The following is a 21,871-nucleotide window of genomic DNA, read 5'->3' as shown; positions in this document are numbered from 1 at the left end:
CCGCCAAAAGAACAAACAAATCTATATTAGAAGAAATACAACCAGAAAATTCCTTAGAAGCCGGATGGCCAGACTTCGTCTCTTATATTTTGGACATACAGGGCGGGACTAGTCCCTGGAGATGGACATTATGCTTAGTAACGTGTAGGGCTAGCAAAAAAGAGGAAGACCCCAAAGGAGATGAATTGGTGCAGTGGCAGCAGCAATGGACTCAGTGTAGTGATGATTGTGAGGCTGGCACAAGACCGCACAGTGTTTCATTCTGTTGTACATTGGGTAGCTATGAGTTGGTACTGACTCCATGGTTCCTAACAACAACAACAACAACAACAGGAATAGAATAGAATGGCTCCATTGAGACCACACTGTCTACTATTTGAACCCATCAACTGCTTCACTGCAGACAGATAAGGCTTTCTGCTCCTTTAAAGATTTAAAGCCTCTTGTGGTACTGTGGGATAGAGCTCTGGACTGCAAGGTCTTTTGGAGCTTAGCTGTTCAAACTCATCAGCAACTCCTGGGAAACCCTATACTGGGTCACTATGAGTCAAAACCTACTCAATGGCACTTAAGAACAATAACAACAAACCTTTAGCTGTGAGTTGGAACTGACCCAGTGGCACTGAACAACAACAAATACAACAACAGCAAGGATATATACATTGGCTTGGAATCAATGTTTTAGGAGATAATGATTATAATGAAACTTTCAAAATTAGGTAAAATTATGCCAGTACATTTTTAGATCATTATAGTTTAATTAAGTCTCTGCTGTTGATATGAAACATCTTTTTTATTTTTAGCAAAGCTGTAGAAGTAAAATTTTTTGTCATATTTAACCTTATAATTGATATAAAATGGTGAGAATACCGTGTGATTAAAAGCTATGTTGTTATTGTTGTCCTTCCCCAGGTGTTCCAGATTGCTTATGTGATTGTGAAAGCGGCTAACTCCCCTCGGCCTGGAAACTGGATCTTGGAACGTTCTCTTGATGATGTTGAGTACCAACCATGGCAGTATCATGCTGTGACTGACACAGAGTGCCTAACACTCTACAACATTTATCCCCGCACTGGACCACCATCATATTCCAAAGATGACGAGGTCATCTGCACTTCATTTTACTCCAAGATACACCCATTAGAAAATGGAGAGGTAAGAAGAGAAAACTCACTATAAGTACATTTAAGATTGCAAAACAGGCCTGTCAGACAGACATGAATATATCAGTAATTAATGTCAGGGAATCTTTAAAGTAGGATTTAGCAAAAGTATATTTAAATGAGTTATTAAATAAAAAAGAAAAATCTAAGGTGATTAGAATTTTAACTATCGACTTCAAGTACCTGTCTTCTATGTCAGATAAAGCTCAGAGAAGAAGAAATGGGTTTAAGTTGAAGAATCAATGATCAATTTTATATAAAAGGAGAATTTCCTGACAATTGGGAGTGCTTATCATTAGAGAATGATTGGAGAGTTTTCAGGAAGACAAAGCTTTAGATATTTGTGTACTCTGATATGAGGCTCTAGATGAAAGAGGAAATTTGTAAAGAAATAAGCCCCTCACAAATGACCCCAAGAATTAGGGGATTTATCAGTTTTTTGTTTTTGTTTTTTAAGTTTTTATTGCGAATTATGTGATAGTTTACATGGGAGAGCATTACCTTTACATTCATCCTATTGTATTTCATTTCATTGCAATGTTTACATTACATCATCATTCAACAACATTTGCTTCCGTTCCTACTGTTTTTTTTTTTTTTTTGATGTACACCGAAGCACTCGGGAATATATAACCATTCAAACAACCAAAGGGTGTATCCTGAAAGCCTGCCCCGCTCCCCCACACCCCTCCTCCCTCCAGCACACAGCCCCTCTCCCTCCTTGAGTCCAGAGTTCCCAGCTGCTCCATCTCTCCTTGTCATCATCTCGGCCTCCATCTCTGGCGTTGCTGTGTCTCTGAATAGGTTCCCGAGCTCTGCTCTTCTCTTCTTGATGGTCGCAGGGTCCTCTGCAGAATTCCCCCCCGGAATCTATCAGAATCTATCACTTTTGAATGATCTGAGTTATCTTCTAATACTAGGGCTACAAAGGAGCTCTGGTTGTGTAGTGGTTACAAATCCGGCTGCTTACCTCAAGGTCAGCAGTTCAAAACTACCAGGTGTTCCGTGGAAGAAAGATGATGCTTTCTGCTCCCATATAGATTTACAGCCTCAGAAACCCTGTAAAGGGTCGCTATGAGTCGGAACCTACTCCACGGTACATAACCACTACCACCACCTCTAGGGCTACAGTGGAGTGTCTTTCCTTTGGTCAAGCTTTGCTGAATGTTGTATTTTGTTTCTTTATGTACATTTTATCTATGGCTAAGAGTTAAAATGAATTTATTGGGTTAATGCTACATACTCATCTCTTGCCAGCTGTGTCATCTAGATGGAGTTATTGGAATTCTTTTTCCTCAGTGTCCTCTCCCATAAATATAGGAATAGTAATAATAGTTATTATCTTAATAGCTATTCTTGATTGTCAAGATTAAATGAATTGTTATATTTAAGCATCTAAATGCTCTGTAACTATTAACTACAGTTGATCTCAATTGTTTGTAGATTGTGTGTTTGCATACCTGCTAAAATGTATTTGTTATCACAAAATCAAGACTCATAATAATTTCATGGTCATTTGTGGGCATATACAGACTGGGAAAATTTTCAGTTACCAAACTTGCAAATTCTGAGCTGAGATCTAATTTAGTAGACTCTCTCACTTCTTGTTTAAACTTTCTTGTTTGTGAAACAACTATCCTTTCTGTGATCAATTTAATACCACTTTTTTCATGTTTTTGTGCTCTGTTTTGATGATTTCACTGTTTTCAGTGGCTACCAGCTATAGCACTGAAGTCTCAAAGCTATGATGTAACTTATAGAAAAATATATTTATGAAATAAGTTACAGTATTTTTGGCCATGAGTTCAATGCTAGTGAAGCAACAATCTAGAAAAAGGAAGAAGAAATCCACCAATCTGTTTGTGTGACTGCTCCAAAAAAGTACTAATGTAATCTAAAATGTGCTATGAATTTATGGAAAACATTGGGAAGGGGCTAATCAGATGAATTCATGAGATAATGATAGATTTTTTAAAAAGCAAAGTGGACAACACTGATGTAAGGATGAAAGCAAAATAAATTTATGGCCGTATTACTTAAGGTAAGGTAAATTTTAAACCCTTCTTGGCTAGTGTTTGATGATAAAGAAATATTATATATTATTAATTATTTGTAAGAAGCATATATTTGTGGTGCACTGAATTATTTAAAGTCTCTTTTATCCATAATCTTTGTAAATTCCCACCAAAAGACTTTTTTCCTGATGGATCTGGGTAAGAAGATGCTGGTAGATTATATGATTCAGGCTTGAAAGATTGTTAACAGGGCTAACTGTGATAGGTCAGTTTTATCATCCTGTTGGGTATAAGATGAACCATCTCAGAAGAAGAGAGGGATTCATCCTACCATCAAGAGGAAGAGTCAGAAGTGGAGCATGTCCACTTTAGAACCTGATATCCCTGCACATTCAACCTGCTTGGCCCATTGACAGAAGTTGTGACACCAGGGGAGGCAGAGCAACAGCAGCAGGTGAACCAAGAGTCAGAACATTAGACAGAGCAGGTAGATGTCCCAGACCATGGAGCAAGTAAAGCAGAACTGAGTGACTTTGGACAGGAAAGGTCTTGTATAGTGGGATATCTCCAGGAACTTAACTGAGGGAGTTAGGTTGGTTGACCCACAGAGCTAGAGCCAAATATCTTCAGACTGTGGTTTATAGTGGAAGTGTAATAATTTATCAGAAGTCCTAAAAGAGCTTTGTGTCATTGCCCGGGCAGAGAAAGGCCTGAGGTGAGACTGTCTTGACTGAGGATTTCTAATCCTGAATTATAACTGTTCAATTCCTAAATAAATCCAATAATTGTATGGTGTTTGAGTCCTGTTTGGCGATTGCAATGACTTATGAAACCTAGTTGAGTAGAAAGGGATGTGATCAGGATGGTTGGTAATATTTTTTTCTATACTAAATAAGATACCCTTGAACAGAAGTACATAGTAAACAATGTAAGAATCAGGTGATGAAAATGTTGTGACCAGAGACTCACCGGAAGCTAACCATATGTCATAGTCGTCAGGAGCAATGTCACAGTGTTCACTGTAATTCATTGTGCACTGTGACCTTAAAATGTAACTACCACAAATATTGAGAATCGCTTCTATTTTATTATTGTTTTTCTAGTGTTTCTGTTGTTATTTTGCTCCTCCCAGGCACTTGAACTTTAACTTAGTGACTCTCTTGGCTCCCTTATTATCCATTAATTTTATTTCTGTAATTGTTGTTGAGTGCTGGCGAATCGGTCCCGACCCATAGCGACCCTGAACAGGGTTTCCAAGGCTGTAAATCTTTATGGGAGCAGAAAGCCTCATCTTTCTACCGCGGGGCAGCTGGTAGTTTCAAACTGCTGACCTTGTGGTTCGCAGCCTGATTTGTAACCACTATGCTACCAGAGCTCCTTTATTTCTATAATATTGCTCCCTTAATATATATCTAGCTCCTTTCATCCTACCTGATTATCTACATCTCTCTTTATACTTACTGATATTCTCTCCTCATTAGTCACACATCTGAAGCTAGACTCATCTTTTATGTTAACATTTTAAAGAAAACCTATATTCACATTCTATTATGCTCACCTATCCATTTAGGGGTTTCTCTTTAAACACTGTGGAGAGAAAGCTAGGGTTTGACATAAATGTTTCAGATTCCATTTTGACACTATTAGTGTATGACTGTATACCACTGCCTTGGTATGCTTGGTATGCAAATTCTACATATAGAAATAGAGTTTTGGAGAAAATCATTTCCAAATGGTACTCTGAACAGAGATCTCAATCTGTCAAATGACAAGGAGTCAAATGCAGTGAGTCAAACAGCTGTTCAACTTCATGTCCAGAGGCATCTAATTCATGGCTAGATTGGCCTGAGGATATGAGAGTAGTGAGGGAGGAGTGCAGACAGAATATATTTGAGTTGAATTTTTATCATTTTTCTTCTGGTTCCAATGTTTTCACAGGGAGTCATGGTGTGGTTCTGTGGGTTAATGCACCAGACTGCAAAACCATTTGAACTGTAATGTCGGCAGTTCAAGCTCACCAGCTACTCCTCGGAAACCCTATACAGGGTCTCTATGGGTCAGAACTGACTCGAAGGCACTTAACAACAATAATGATCTAATTTATAAAACTATCTTTTACCTTTTAAAAAGTGATACATTTGAGAAATGTATATTGCTGAACTCAATATAAATATATCAAGTTAAGAATCTAAAGTATAAGTTACATGCAAATTACCAAACCATGCTCTGTCTATTACAGTGATGGTGGTTCTCCATTCTTTAGACCACATTAACCTACAAACATTAAACAAGAAGATGTGTGTGTTATTCAATTGATTGCATTGTTTTCATTTCTAGACAATATTCACTAGAAACAAGGATTTTGTGTTATTGTCAAGTGCTTTGGAGTCGGTTCCAACTCATAGTGAGGAGTGTTATGGGGATCCTGAGGAGTGGCTGGTGGGTCCGAACTGCTAACCTTGCAGTAGAAGTCCAATGTGTAGCTGCTTTGATGTGGTGCTATAGGATAAGCCCTAAACTCCTAACTGCGAGGCTGGCAATTCAAACACATTAGCCATTTCTCAGAAATCCTATATTGCATCAATATGAATTGGAACCAACTCCATGACAGTTAACAATAACAACATTAATTTGCTGCAATGAATTATTTAATGTCTCTTCTAGCCATAGTCTTTGTAAATTACCATCAAATGAGTTTTCCCTCATGGGTCTAGATAAGAGAAGATAGGAATAGATACTGATGGATTATATGATTCAGTTATGAGGTTTGTTAACTAAGCTACTTGTAGTGGGTCAGGTCAATTTTGCCATTCTCCTGCATATAAAATGAGCCATCTCAGAAGATGAAGGGGAAATCACAAAGAAGAGCCAGGAGTGGAGTGTGTCTGTTGTGTCCTGTGATTTCTGCATGTTATACTTCCTCAGTTCTGGGACAGAGAGCTGTGACACCAGAGAAGGAGTAGAGGTGCAGCAGTAGCAGAGCCAAAAGCCAGAGTATGAGACAAAGTGGTGGGCATCCCAGTCCACTGAGCAAATAACACTCAGTGACTTTGGGCAAGAGGATTGCTTGCAGAGCGGGGAGCCTCCAGTCACTTAATAAGAGGGGCTAGGTTTGCTGCTACCATTTGTCTGTCAAACTGTGGTGACTTGCATGTTGCTGTGATGCTGGAAGCTATGACACCGATACGTTGAATATCAGCAGGGTCACAATGGGAGACAGGTATTAGCAGAGTTTCCAGACTTAGACAGACAAGGAAAAAGGAGAGGCAGAGTACTTCTGAATGTTTAGCCACTGGAAATCTTACTAATAGTAGCTGAACATTGTCAGATATAGTGCCAGAAGATGAAAGCATGAACAGCACCAGAATATGCTCAGATAAAGTGCCAGAAGATGAGCTCCTCATGTTGGAAGCTCTCAAAATGCAACTGGGGAAGAGCTGCCTCCTCAAAGTAGAATTAGCCATGATGATGCCATTGAAGTAAAAACTTTCATTTGTTGATGGGGCACAAATCCAAATGATGAGAAATAACTGCAGACATTTGTTAATAATCAGAACATGGAAAATTAGAAGTTGCCTAAGAGGAACTGGAATATACAAATATCAATAACCTAGATATGAGTGTGTTGAAATGGACTGGTATTAGCCATTTTGAATCTGTCAGTCATACAGTTTACTATGCTTGGACAACAAGCACAAGAGGAAAACTCAAAAAGAAAATTTCAAGATATATATGGAAGTACAATGCTGTCCATGATAGAATAATATCTATATGCCTACAAGAAAGACCAGTTAATATCATTGTTATTCAAATTTACACAGCAACCACTAAAGCCAGTGATGATGAAATTGAAGAATTCTACCAAATTCTTCACTCTGAAGTTGATAAAACATGTAATCCAGATTTATTGATAATTACTGGCAATTATAATACAAAGATTGAAAACAAAGAGGAAAGATCAGTAGTTGGAAAATATGGCCTTGGTGATAAAAATGATCCTGGAGATCACATGACAAAATTTTGAAAAACTAATGACTTATTAATTGCAAATAACATTTTTTAAAGCAACATAAAAGGTGATTATACACATGGACCTCATCAGATGGAATGCAGAAGAATCAAAGTGACTATATCTGTGGGAAGAGAGGATGCAAAAATTCTTTATCATCAACTAAACCAAGGCCAGGGTGTAACTGTGGAAAAGACCATCAATTGCTCATATGCCAGTTCAGGCTGAAGCTGAAGAAAATTAAAACAAGTACACGAGAGCCAAAATATGACTTTGAACATATCCCACCTGAATTATATGTCAAGAACAGATTTGATGAACTAGATACTAATGACTGAAGACAGAAAGAGCTGGGGGATGACCTCAAGAGCATCTTACAGGAAGAATGAAAAGGTCATTGAAAAGCCAGGGAAGGAAGAAAAAAACAAAATGGATATCAGAAGAGACTCTTAAACTTTCTCTACAGAATAAAGATGCTAAAACTGATGGAAGAAATGAGGAGGTAAATAGCTGAACAAAAAGTTTCAAAGGACAGCTAAAGAAGACAAAGTCAAGTATTATAATGAAGTGAGCAAAGCCCTGAATTTGGAAAACCAAAAGATAAGAGCACACTCAGCATTTCTCAAACAAAAATAATTGAAGAAAAAAATTCAAACTTCAACATGCAATTTTGAAGGATTCTGTGGGAAAGATGTTAAATGATGCAGAAAGCAGCAAAAGAAGATGAAAGGTATAGACAGAGTCACTGGATCAAAAAATAAATAGTTGATACTCAGCCATTTCAAGAGTTAGCATATTAGCAAGAAGTGATTGTACTGTAGGAAGGAGTCTAAGTTGTACTGAAGGTATTGGTGGAAGACGAGGCTCCAGGAGTTATCAGAATACAGATAGAAACTTTTTAACACACTGATGAGACACTGGAGGTGCTCACTAATTTAGACCAATACATTTGGACACAGCTACCTGTTTAACTGATTGAAAGAGAGCCACATTTGTACACATCCAAAGAGAGGTGACCCAATGGAATACAGAACTCATCAAACAATATCATTAAAGTATAATATGCAAGCAAAATTTTTCTGAAGATAGCTCGAAATCAGCTGCAACAGTTCATTGACGTAACAACAACAATGTCAACAATATGATCTTCAAGTGTTCCATTATGTTTTGATAATTTCAGATTTTCCTTGATTCATACTTCCCACATTCCACATTTTCTTTAGTAATAGTTGTTTACAACTGTTTAATCTGATTTTGAGTTATGCAACAACAGCAAATGAAGGTCCAGAAGATTTTTTTTTTTCATAATCCATGGCTTTATCCACTGTTTGTTTGTCAGTTTGTCACACTGTGGTGGATTTTGTGTTGCTGTGATGCTGAAGCTATGCCACAAATAGTTTAAATACCAGTAGAGTCACCCATGGTGGAGTGGGGCTTCTAGACTAAGACAGACATTAACTGAATGGTTAACCATTGAAAACCTTATGAATAGCAGCAGACCATTGTCTAATGTAGTGCCAGATTTGGCTTATTATGCCAAGACTGACAAATTGAAGAGAAATGGCATCCCCTTCATTGTTAAAAGTATCTTTTCAAGATCAGTATTGAAGTATAAAGTTTTGATAGGATAGTATCCATAAGCCAACAAAGAAGAACAGTTATTCAAATTTACGCAAAGCCAGTGATGATAAAATTGAAAAATTCTATTAACTTCTTTCATCTGGCATTAATCAAACATGCAATCATGATGCATTGAAAATTACTAGTGATTAGTTTGTAAAAGTTGGAAAAAAAGCAAGATACATGAATAGAAAATATGGCTTTGATGAAAGAAAAATTACTGGAGATAGCATGTGAGAATTTTGCAAGACAAATGACTTATGCATTGCAAATATCTTTTCCACAACTTAAAATACATGTGGAGTTCACCAGATGGAATGCACAGTAACCTAATTGATTATATCTGTAGGAAGAGACAATGGAGAGGCTCAGTACCATCAGCTAAAACAAGGCCTGGGACATCTGAACCATCATTAAGTAGTTTATGATCAAATTCAAGAAAATTAAAACAATTCCTCAAAAGCCAAAATATGACTATGCGTGTATCCCACATGAATTTAGAGACCATCTCAAGAACAAATTTGATATATTACACACTTATGGCCACAAAACAGAAGAGTTGTAGGATGACAGCAAGAATTTCATCCAGGAAAAAAACAAAAGATCATTGAAAAATCAGGATAAAAGGAAAAGACCAAAGTGGATGACAAAAGAGACTCTGAAACTTGCTCTCCTGTGTTGTTGTTGTTGTTATTGTTGTTAGAGGCCATCAAGTCAGTACCAACTCATAGTGATCCTATGCACAACAGAACGAAACACTGCCCAATCCTGGGCCAACATCACAATTGTTACCATGCTTGAGTCCATTGATGATGCCACTTTGCCAATCCATCTCGCTTGGTGTCTTCCTCTTTTCTCTGACCCTCCACCTTAGCAAACAGGATACCATTCTCCAGCAACTGCTCCTTCCTGACAATATGTCCAAAGTACGAGAGACGAAGTATGGCCATCCTGGCCTCCAAGGAGCACTCTGGTTTCACTTCTTCCAATACAGATCTGTTGGTTATTTTGGCAGCCCATGGCATTTTCAATATTCTCCTCCAACACCATAACTCAAAAGCATCAATTCTTCTATGGTCTCCTTATTCACTGTCCAACTTTCACATGCATATGAGGTTATTGAAAATACCATGGCTTGGATCAAGCTGACAGCTTTGCTCTTCAACACTTTAAAAAGGTCTTGTGCAGCAGATTTGCCTAATGCAATATGTCGTTTGATTTCTTGAATTCTGCTTCCATAAGTGTTGGTGGTTGATCCAAGAAGAATGAAGTCCTGGAAAACTTCAATCTTTTCTCTGTTGAGAAGAATGCTGTTTATTGGTCCAGTGGTGAGGATTTTTGTTTTCTTGACATTGAGATATAATCCATACTGAAGGCTGTGCTCTTTGATCGTCATCAGTAAATATTTTAAGTCCTCTTCACTTTCAGCAATCAAGGTTGTATCATCTGCATATCACAGGTTGTTAATGAATTTTCCTCCAATCTTGATGCCTGTTTTTCTTCATATAACCCAGCTTCTTGGATTATTTGCTCAGCATACAGGTTGAGTAAATATGGTGAAAGAATACAACCCTGTCACACACCTTTTCTTAATTTTAAATCATTCAATGTTCCCATGTTTTGTTTGAATAATTGCCTCTTAGTCCATATACAGATTCCTCATGAGCCCAATTAAGTGTTCAGGAATACTCATATTTCACAATGTTGTCCATAACTTGTCATGATCCACACAATCGCAAACTTTTTGCAGTCAGTAAAGCACAGATAAATATCTTTCTGGTATTCTCTGGTTTCAGCCAATATCCAATGGATATTGGCAATGATATCCCTCGTTCCATGTGCTCTTCTGAATCCAGCTTGAACTTCTGGAAGTTCTCTGTCAATAAATATATGCTTGCAGCCATTTCTTTATTACCTTTGACAAAACTTTACTCGCATTGGATATCAAAGATATTGTGCAGTGATTTTTGCATTCCATTGGGTCACCTCTCTTTAGAATGGACACAAATACGTATTTCTTCCAACCAGTTGGCCAGATAGTTGTCTTCCAAATTTTTTGGCAGTGATGAGTGAGTGCCTCCTGTGCACCCTCACTTTCTTGAGATTTCAATTTTTATTCCATCAATTCCTGGTGACTTGTTCTTTGTCAGTTCCTTCAATGCACCTTGGACTTCTTCCTTCAATATCACTGACTCTTGATCAGATGCTACCTCTTGAAATGGTTGAGCATTAACCATTTCCTTTTGGTTCAGTGACTCTGTGTATTTCTTCCATCTTCTCTTGATGCTTTCTGCATCATTCAATAATTTGCCCAGAGAATCCTTCAATAATGAAAGTCGAGGCTTGAATTTTTTCTTCAGTTCTCCTATCTTGAGAAATGCTGAGTGTGTTCTTCCTTTTTGGTTTTCTAATTCTAGGTCTTTGCACATTTTGTTGTAATATTTGACTTTGTCTTCTCATGCTGACCTTTGAAATTTTCTATTCAGCTCTTGGACCTTCTCATTTCTTCCATTTGCTTTAATATCTCTATGCTGGAGAGCAAGTTCTGATATCCATTTTGTTCTATTTCTTCGTTCTTGTCTTCTTAATGACTTTTTGCTTTCTTCATGTATGATGTTCTTGATGTCATCTCACAACTCTTCTGGCCTTCAGTCTTTAGTGTTTAATATAACAAATCTGTTCTTCAAATGATCTCTGAATTCAGGTGGGATATATTCAAGGTCATGTTTTGGCTCTCATAGACTTGTTTTCATTTTCTTCGGCTTCAGCCTGAACCTACATATGACATATTGATGGTGTGTTCCACAAACTGCCCCTGGCCTTGTTTTGATGGATGATATAGAGCTTTTCCATCATCACTCCTTCTTCCTAGTCTGTCTTTGTCTGGAAGCTCTTCTGAAACCTGCCCACCATGGGTGACCATGCTGTTATTGAAAATACCCATGGCATAGCTTCCAGAATCACAGCAACTCACAAGCCACCACAGTACAACAAACTGACAGACAAGTGGTGGCCTCTCCTGTGTGGAATAAATGAGGAAATAAAAGAGCTGAACCGAAAATTTCAAAGGACAGCTTTAGAGCACAATGCAAAAAATTATAATGAAGTGTGTATAGACCTAGAGTTAGACAACCAAAAGGAGCAGCACAATCAGCATTTATCATGCTGAAAAAAATTTGAAGAAAAACATTAAAGCCTCAAGTTGCAATATTGAAAGTTTCTATGGGCAAAATATTGAATTATACTGGAAACATCAAAAGAAGACAGAAGGAGCACAAGAATCACTGTACCAAAAAGAATTGTTAAGTGTTCATTCATTTTCAGAGACAGTATATGATCAAGAAATAATGGCATTGAAGGAAGAAGTCCAAACTGCACCAAATAAAACAGAAGGCTACAGGAATTGACAGAATATAAATCAAATGCTTCAACAAATTGCCGCAGCACCAGAGGCGCTCACTCATCTAGTAAAGAAATTGGAAGACAGCTACATGATTAACTGTAGGAGTTGGAACTGACTCAGTGGTTCCAAACAACAACATGACATTAAGGTTTATTCTACTTTTCAAAGTCAGTTTTTCTTCCGTTGTATTTTGAGAGCTTCCAGTCTGGAAGGCTCATTACTGGCACTGTATTAGATAATATTTTGTTTCTATTCATAAAGTTTTTATTGGTTGATTTTCAGAAGCACATCACCAGGCCTCTGAATCTGTCTGAATATGGAAACTTTGCTGAAATCTGTCCCCCACATGTGACCCTACTAGTGTGCGAGATAGAGGCAAAGCTTCCAGAATAATAGTGACACACCCAAATCACCACAGCACAGCAAACTGACAGATGGATTGTTTGTGACTAACAGTGGATAATCATTTGCTTTAATACTTTCACAAGATCTTTTAAATAAAAATTTAAGTCAGATAATAAGAGAAATGAAAATAGAACATTTTTAAGGCCATCTGTGAAGCAAGACATTTTGAAGTAAACATACTTCAATTATAACACAGTAATTAAGTAATATTTATGTTTCAGGAGTTGAGCATTAATATAAATTAGTCACCTTATAATATCATTATGTCTACTGAGTCTGTTTGTTATGATGACATCTTTATAGAGCATTTTGAAGTCAAGTGTCAGAAATTTTCAACAATGTTCGATATATTTCACATGATGTCCAACAGTAAATTATTTTAGAACTGAGAAATACCCTAGATAAATCCCTAAATTGTATCGCTGAATTTCAGCCTTTATAGCCAGCTCTGAAACCAGCATCTGTCCACATCAAGATAGAATGTCTAGACTTTCCTTATGGCTTCTTAACATTAAGAATATCACTTATTTGCTTATTTTTTCAACTTTATTTCTTGATCCTGCTGCCCTCACCCTCCTTCTTTTTCTGCATAATTCAGCCCATCTACTCCTCCTTCATTGCACACAAGTCAACAAATACTAATTGTGTGGGTTCCTGGGAAAGGTACTTTAGGCACCTTACCCAATCCCCTAGAAAACTGCATGTAACTACCAAGGAGAGACTTAGTGTGAGTTAAGAGATAATCATAGAGTACTAGGTCCCAAGACCTATAAAATAAAGGATCAGAAGAGGCCTGATGGTATTGCATTCCATGTTGTTTTCTAGGCTGTGTGCAGAAGGCTTTGAGCAAAAACCTTTAAAAAGTTTCATTTTAGTGCAATTTTGTATCATTCATGTCAAGGCAGGGCTTGCTCAGCAGGAAGCCTGATATGCCCTGCTCTGAGAGAATGTTACTGAACTCCCTCAATGAAGTTGCAGAGTGTGAAGCTATGGCTGTCAGGAGTTTCCACTATGTTGAGGTAACCAAAGGGAGCAGCTCTGGTGGGAGAAGGTACATGGGTTGTCTCTCTAGCAGCAGTGAAGGGGAGCCATCTCCATTCAGAACTACTATTATAGCCTAAGTGCTCCCTCAGCTGAAAGCAGTTGTCCCAAAGTAGGTTTGAGAACTGCCAACAAGAAATGATAGTTGGAGGCATCACTGACAGTAATGATCCATGATTCTCCCCAAATTTGGCTTTACTTGGAAATCACTAGAGAGCAAATAAAAATATATTTAAAATTTTTTCATTTCTGGACCAAGAACTTTTAATTCACTGGTTTGTGAGGAGTTTATAAAATCATATCTGTATTTTAGACAAGTACTTCTTGCCATAATGATGCTCCTGCTCCTGGTTTATTGTTCATATATGTTGTTTTTTCAACCCATGAGAGAGAAGATTAGAGAAACAAATATACAGGGAAAGAGTGTCAGTCATTCTAAGTGCCTCTAACCAAAGAGACTGAACATATTTTTGGTCAAGCAACATGATAGAATTTGGTGGACAAGAATTCTGGTTGTACTTGAGTAAATAAACTTTGAGCTATAACTCAGTTGTCAAACTTATGGTTTCAAAGGTGTCTGAGAGTAGAGAATTGTATTAATAATATTAAGGGTAGGTCTGTATAGATGGTACAGCTTTAGGGATTCTTGAATTCAAATTCAAATGATGTGTTTCAATTATGTAAGATTCTCCCCTTTCTGTTACTGGGATTACTTTTAATTTATTTGGGTTGTCACTGGACTGCTAAGTACATATTCATGGTTACCATAGTGATTTTTGCTTCAGTTTCCTCATACAAAGACCTTCAGTTATTTACATATGATTTCTGCTCCTTATTACTACAACCCTTCCTACTCTTCTGGACTGCAACTCAAATGGAACTTAGATTTACTTTGATTCTGCTTTTGAAACATGGCATGCTTGCATAAAAACCCCTGGAGATAGCATCATTAATTCTTGAAGACACTTTTTTTATAAGCTGTGTATACAGCTTTGATATTGTTTTGATTTCCTATGTGACAGAATTTTATATCGAAAGGCAGAATATTTTTCTTTTTTGATCACCTGACATTATGGTGATCCTTAGAATTGCAAATGCTTGAGAATGAAGAAAGAAACCCAACACTGTATTGGAAAATTGTTCAGAGATTCTCTTTTGATGTAATATCGTTAAGGGTATAGCATGATTGCATATGTGACTTTGTATTGAAATGAGAGAATGGAAATTAGAAACTAGCCTTGGAGTTGCTCCTTTTGGGAGAAGCAGCAGAGTATTTATTAATTTCTATCAGTTATGAACAGAGATTTAGAGAGATAATTATTTAGGGATTCAGACTTGCTTTCACTAGAAACAATTTGTACATTGACCAACATGGGGCCAATCAGTACCTGGAGCAAATGCACAAAATACCTCATTATAATAAGGTTTGCATGGTGTCCTCTAAAAATTAAATGTTTCCATTTCAGTTGAAGGACACAGAGCACTTGAGACACTTTGGAATTACAGACATCAAATACATAAATCATTGAAAGCATTTACATTTAAAAAATATAGCTTTGTATTAAAATACAGATGCAAGTTAGTAGATTTGTAATCCTCTTTTCTGTTAACCAGGTTAGAAATGATTGTTAGGTGCAGTCAAGTTGGTTCAGACTCACAGTCAGTTCAATATAAAATGTTGCCCAGTCCTGTGTCATCCTCACAGATACTGCTAAGTTTGAGTCCATTGTTGTAGCCACTGTGACTCATTGAGTGTCTTTCTCTTTTTCATTGACTCTCTACTTTACCAAACTTGATGTCCTTCTCCAGGGACAAATCCCTCCTGAAAGCATGTCTAAAGTACGTGAGATAAAGTCTCAGCATCCTCACTTCTAAGGAGGTTTCTGCTGTACTTCTTCTAAGACAGATTTGTTCATTTATAACTACCCTTTCCCCTAAAAAAAAAAATGTGCCTACAAAGAATCAGCAAATTCTTGTTGAATTAATACAGTGTTGTTGATTAACAAAGACAGCAAGAAAAACCTAACAGGAATGAAATCTGAAGATGCTGACATAAAAATTTAACTGACCTGGTTATCTGTTGTTGTTAAGTGTCATCGAGTCAGTTCTGACTCATAGAGACCCTTTACATGAGGGAGTAGCTGGTGAGTTTGAACTGCCAACATTACGGTTCAAAATGACCTTGTGGTCTAGTGCTTATCCAACAGTGCCACATCAGGAGTTGTTAGGTGTAGTCAAGTCATCTTTGGCTCATATCAACCTTATCTTTGTACAACAGAATGAAACACTGCCCAGTCCTGTGCTATTCTTACAATTGTTTTGTTTTAGCCCGTTGTTGCACTCATTGTGTCAATCTGTCTCATTGGGGATCTTCCTCGTTTTCACTGACTCTATATTACCAAGCTTGATGTCCTTTTCCTGGGACTGGTCCCTCCTTGGAATCATGTCCAAAGAACGTGAGACAAATTTTATCATCCCTGCTTCTAAGGAGAATTCTAGCTGTACTTCTTCCAAGACAGATGTCTTTATTCTTCTGATAGTCTATTATACTTTGAATATTCTTCTGCAACACCAAAAATGAAATTCATCTGTTCTTCTACAGTCTTCCTTATTCATTGTCCAACTTTTGCTTGCATATAAGACTATTGAAAATACTCATGTCTTGAGTCAGGAGCACCTTAGTCCTTGAACTGACATCTTTGCTCTTGAACACTTTAAAGAGGTCTTTTGCAGCAGATTTGCATAATACAGTACATCATTTTATTTCTTGACTGATGCTTTCATGGGTGTTAATAGTGGTTACAAGCAAAATGAATTCTTACTCAACTTCAATATTTTCTCCATTTATCTTATTGTTATTTATTGGTCCAGTTTGAGTATTTTTGTTTCCAATACGTTGAGATACAATGCCTACAGAAGGCTGTGATCTCTGATCTTCATCACTAAGTATTTTAAGTCCTCTTCACTTTCAGCAAGCAAGGTTGTATCACCTGCATATCACAGGTGGTTAATGAGTCTTCTCCAATCCTAATTAAACATTCTTCTTAATATAATCCAGTTTTTTGGATTATTTTTTCAGCCTGCAGAGTGAATAAGCATGGTTAAAGGATATAACCTGATGCACAATTTTCTTGATTTTAAGCCATTCACTGTTCACTTGTTCTGTTTGAATGACTACCTCTAGATCTTTGAACAGGTTACTCATGAGCACTGTTGAGTGTTCTAGAATACTCAGACTTTTGACTGAGTGGATCATGATAAGATATGGGTGAAAAATCTTTATAGAATACTGGTGTGGTGTTGTGGACTAATGCGCTAGACTGCAAAGTTGGTTTGAACCTCAAGGTCGGTGGTTTAAGCTCACCAGCCACTCCTCAGAAACCCTACACAGGGTTGCTATGGGTCAGAACTGACTCGATGGCACTTAATAACAACAACAACAAACATCTCTATGGTATTCTATGCCATCAACCACGATCCGTACGACACCAGCAATTATATCCCTCATTCTACATCCTCATCTTAATCTGGCTTGAATCTATGGCAGTTCTCTTTCATTGTATAATTGCAACAGTTTGGGGATTATCTTTAGCAAAAATTTATTTGTATGTGTTATTGATGATGTTGTCTGATGACTTCCAGTTTCATTGGATTACCTCTCTTTGGAATGGACACAACTATGGAATTTATTCAATTAGTTGGTCAGATAGCTGTCTTCCAAAATCTTTAGATGAGTGAGTGCCTCTAGTGCTGCATCAGTTTGTTGAAAGATTTAAATTTTCATTGCATCAAATCCTTTGCCAATGCCTTCAGTGAACCTTGGATTTCTTCTTTCAGTACCACTGCTACCTTGTGTTTGAACATTGACTATTTCTTTTTAGTGCAGTGACTGTGTATTCCTCCCATCTTCTCTTGATGCTTTCTGCATCATTCAATATTTTGCTCATGGAATTCAAGTTGAGAGTTTAATAATTTTCTTCAGTTTCTTTCAGTTTGGGGAAAGACTGAGGATGTTTTTCCCTTTTGATCTTTTTTTTCTTCTGACATTCATTTGGCCTTTTCCTTCTTTCACTTTCAGCTCTAGCCCTCTGTGGCTATGTCCTTGTCCATGGGCTCAGGTGTCCCCAGGACTCACCACACTTTGGACCAACCAGCCCTTCCTCTTCTCTCTCTCATCTCCATGTCAACAAGAGTCTATGGAATGTGGTTGAATTTAGCCCATTTCTTCATTGCTGTCTTTCCCCCTCTTCCACTCACCAGTACACCAATGTGGTTGACAGCAAGCTTACATGCCTGCTCATGTGTTCCCTTTGAGTTTCAGTCTTAGAGGGGGATGTGTCCTGAAGGAACTTGATTGCTTGCTTTGATGGCTTCCTGGAGAACACCTTGCTTATTTTTGTAGTAGCCAGTCATATTGCCATTTTTGTTTTGGTTTTTTCCCTGTTTGTCTTTCTTTGAAGATGTATCTTCTGTCACTCTAGCTGTTCTAGGATGGTCTGCTTGTCCTTTCTAGAGGGAATCTCCCACCTCAGAAGGTTCTGGATGGGGCTCAGGATTCTACCTAAGGTCCTATACACTGCAAAGTCTCCACAAGAGGCCAATTTAACTGGGCAAGTTGTAGAACCTGCTTTAGGTATTCCAATAAGTTATAGACTGAAGACGGGCTTACAAATTTTCTCTAATCATGTTTCCCGACATTTCTTTCTATCTCACTCAAGTGTCTATTTTACAATAGTAGGTAAGGAAAACCAAGCATCTTAGTATTATTTCCCATCTTCAGAGTATGCCTCAATCCCTGTACCACAGAGTCCTGTTGTTCCAAGGTTGAATATGTATCACTATTTACCTCTGTCTCATTTAGTCTATGCTAACCTGACAAGAAAGAAAGAGGGATGAACTACTTTCAAATATTTAGTCACTGAAAACCTTATGAATAGCAGAGAAACACTGTCAGATACAGTGCAGGAAAATGAGCCCCTCAGGATGGAAGGCACTCAAAATGCGACTGGGGACGAGCTGCCTCCTCAAAGTAGAGTTGATCGTGATGACACGAATGGAGTAAAGCCCATGGGAGGAAAGCCCACGGGACCTTCATTTGCTAATGGGGCACAACTCAAAATGAAGAGAAATAGTTGTAAACATCCATTGAAAATTGGATATGGAATGAATGTATGAAGTATGAATCTGGAAAAATTGGAAGTTGTCAAAAATGAAATGGAATGCATAAACATTGATATGTGAGCTGAAATGGACTGGTAATGGCCATTTTGAATCTGACAACCACATGGTTTACTATCCCGGGAATGACAAATTGATGAGGAATGGTGTTGCGTTCATCATCAAACACAACATATCCAGACCACTCATGAGGTACAACAATGTCTGTGATAGGATAGTATCCATGTGCCTACAGGGAAGACTAGTTGATACCACTATTATTCAAATTTATCCACCAAACACTAAAGCCAGTGAGGATGAAATAGAAGATTCTACCAACTTCTTCAATCTGAAATTGATCAAACATGCACTCAAGATGTATTGATCATTACTGGTGATTGGAATGCAAAGGTTGGGAGCAAAGAGGAAGAATCAGTAGTTGGAAAATATGGCCTTGGTGATAGAAATGATGCTGGAGAACGCATGATAGAATTCTGCAAAACCAATGATTTGTTCATGTCAAATACCTTCTTTAGACAGCATAAGAGATGACTATACACATGGACCTCACCAAATGAAATACATAGACATCAAATTGACTACATCTGCAGAAAGAGACTATGGAAAAGCTCCATATCAATAGTGAAAATAATGCCAAGGGCAAACTGTGGAACAGACCATTGATTACTCATATACAAATTCAAACTGAAGCTGAAGAAAATGAAAACAGTCCACGAGAGCCAAAATATGAACTTGAATATATCCCACCTGAATTTAGAGATCATGTGAAGAACAGATTTGACATAAAAAAATAAAGGCTGAAGACCAGAAGAGTTGTGGGATGACATCAAGAACATCATACATGAAGAAAGCAAAAAGTCATTGAGAATACAAGAAAGAAGGAAAAGGTCAAAATGGATTTCAGAAGAGACATTGAAACTTGCTCTCCAGTGTAGAGATGCTAAAGCAAGTGGAAGAAATGAAGAGGTCCAAGAAAATTTCAAAGATCAGCTCGAGAAAATAAAGCCAAATATTACAACAAAATGTGCAAAGACCTGGAATCAGAAAACCAAAAAGGAAGAACACGGTCAGCATTTCTCAAGCTGGGGGAACTGAAGAAAAAATTCAAGCCTCAACTTTCATTACTGAAAGATTCTCTGGGCAAATTATTGAATGATGCAGAAAGCATCAAGGGAAGATGGAATAAATACACAGAGTCACTGAACCAAAAGGAAATGGTTAATGCTCAACCATTTCAAGAGGTAGCATGTGATCAAGAGCCAGTGATATTGAAGGAAGAATTCCAAGGTGCATTGAAGGAATTGGCAAAGAACAAGGCACCAGCAATTGATGGAATAAAAATTGAAATCTTTCAAGAAAATTAGGTGGCACAGGAGACAGTCACTCATCTATGCCAAGAAATTTGGAAGACAACTATCTGGTTAACTGATTGGAAGATTCCATATTTTTGCCCATTCCAAAGAAAGGTGACCCAACAGAATGCGGAAGTCATTGTACAATCTCTTTGATATCCATGCTAATAAAGTTTTGCTGAAGGTAATACAGAAATGGCTACAATCATACATTGACAGAGAACTTCCAGAGGATTTAAGCTGAATTCAGAAGAGGCCATGGAACGAGGGATGCATTGCTGATGTCTGATGGATCTTGGCTGAAAGCAGAGAATATCAGGAAGATGTTTACCTGTGCTTTATTGTCTATGCAAAGTCTTTCGATTGTGTGGATCATGATAAACTATGGACAACATTGAGAAGTATGAGGATTCTGGAACTCTTAACTTGCTCATAAGATATCTGTACCTGGACCAAGAAGCAGTTGTTCGAACAGAACATGGGAACACTAAATGTTTTAAAATTAAAAAAGGTGTCTGACAAGGTTGTATTCTTTCACCATACTAATTCAACCTGTATGCTGAGCAAATAATGCGAGAAGCTGGGTTCTATGAAGGAACACATGGCATCGGGATTGGAGGAAGACTCATTAACAACCTGTGATGTGCAGATGATACAACCTTGCTTGCTGCAAGTGAAGAGGACTTAAAACATTTACTGATGAAGAGCAATGAGTACAGCCTTCAGTATGGATTACATCTCAATGTAAAGAAAACAAAAATCCTCACCACTGGATCAATAAACAACATTCTTCTCAATGGGGAAAAGATTGAAGTTGTCAAGGACTTCATTCTTCTTGGATCAACTATCAACACTCATGGAAGCAGTAGTCAAGAAATCAAACGATGCATTTCATTAGGCAAATCTGCTGCACAAGACCTTTTTTAAGTGTTGAAGAGCAAAGATGTCAGCTTGAGGACTAAGGTGCGCCTGCCAAGCCATGGTATTTTCAATAACCTTATGTGCATTCAAAAGCTGGACAGTGAATAAGGAAGACCTTAGATGAATTGATGCTTTTGAGTTAAGGCTTTGGAGATGAACGTTGAGAGTGCCCGTGGGCTGCCAAAAGAACCAATAGATCCAGTTTGGAAGAAATGCAGCCATAGTGCTCTTTGGAAGCCAAGATGGCTAAACTTCTCTCATACTTTGGACATATTGTCAGGATGGACCAATCACTGGAGAAGCATATCATGTTTGGTAAGGTGGAGGGTCAGAGAAAGAGAGGAAGACCTCCAATGAGATGGATAGGCCAAGTGGCAGCATCGATGTTTTCAAGCGTGGCAACAGTAGTGAGATTGCCCCAGTATTGGGCAGTATTTTGTTCTGCTATGTATAAGATTGCTATATGTCGGTACCAACTCGATGGCACCTAACAATAATAACAACAACCTGTGTCAGTGTTTTCCTATCTACCTTGCTCTTCCATTCCCATCTCCCTCTTGTGTTTTGCCCTCATCAACACCCAAACTATGATGTATTTGCCCCCTACCCTATGCTCTACCATCGCCTCCATCAACCTCTCCCCAACCACCTACCCACCATCACCTCAACCCTACTAGTAACCAAAAAAGATTTAAATTTTTGTCCCTTTTAGTATGTGTATCTATTTTTAAGCTTTTACAATAATGGTCTTATGCAATATCTGT

At 37.8% G+C, this 21,871-nt stretch overlaps 1 protein-coding gene across 1 annotated transcript in view; it reads left to right on the top strand.

The window, feature by feature from the left end:
- The window catches only part of LAMA2 (laminin, alpha 2), a 747,229-nt gene that overhangs the window by 60,471 nt on the left and 664,887 nt on the right, over positions 1-21,871 (top strand). The window contains exon 4 of the mRNA XM_006834727.1: positions 913-1,155. Coding sequence (XP_006834790.1) covers positions 913-1,155 — 243 coding nt within the window. The remainder of the gene's footprint in view (positions 1-912; positions 1,156-21,871) is intronic.

Source organism: Chrysochloris asiatica, unplaced genomic scaffold, assembly GCF_000296735.1.
Source record: "Chrysochloris asiatica unplaced genomic scaffold, ChrAsi1.0 scaffold00013, whole genome shotgun sequence".
Lineage (NCBI taxonomy): Eukaryota > Metazoa > Chordata > Mammalia > Afrosoricida > Chrysochloridae > Chrysochloris > Chrysochloris asiatica.
This window is presented reverse-complemented; position numbering and strand designations above follow the sequence as displayed.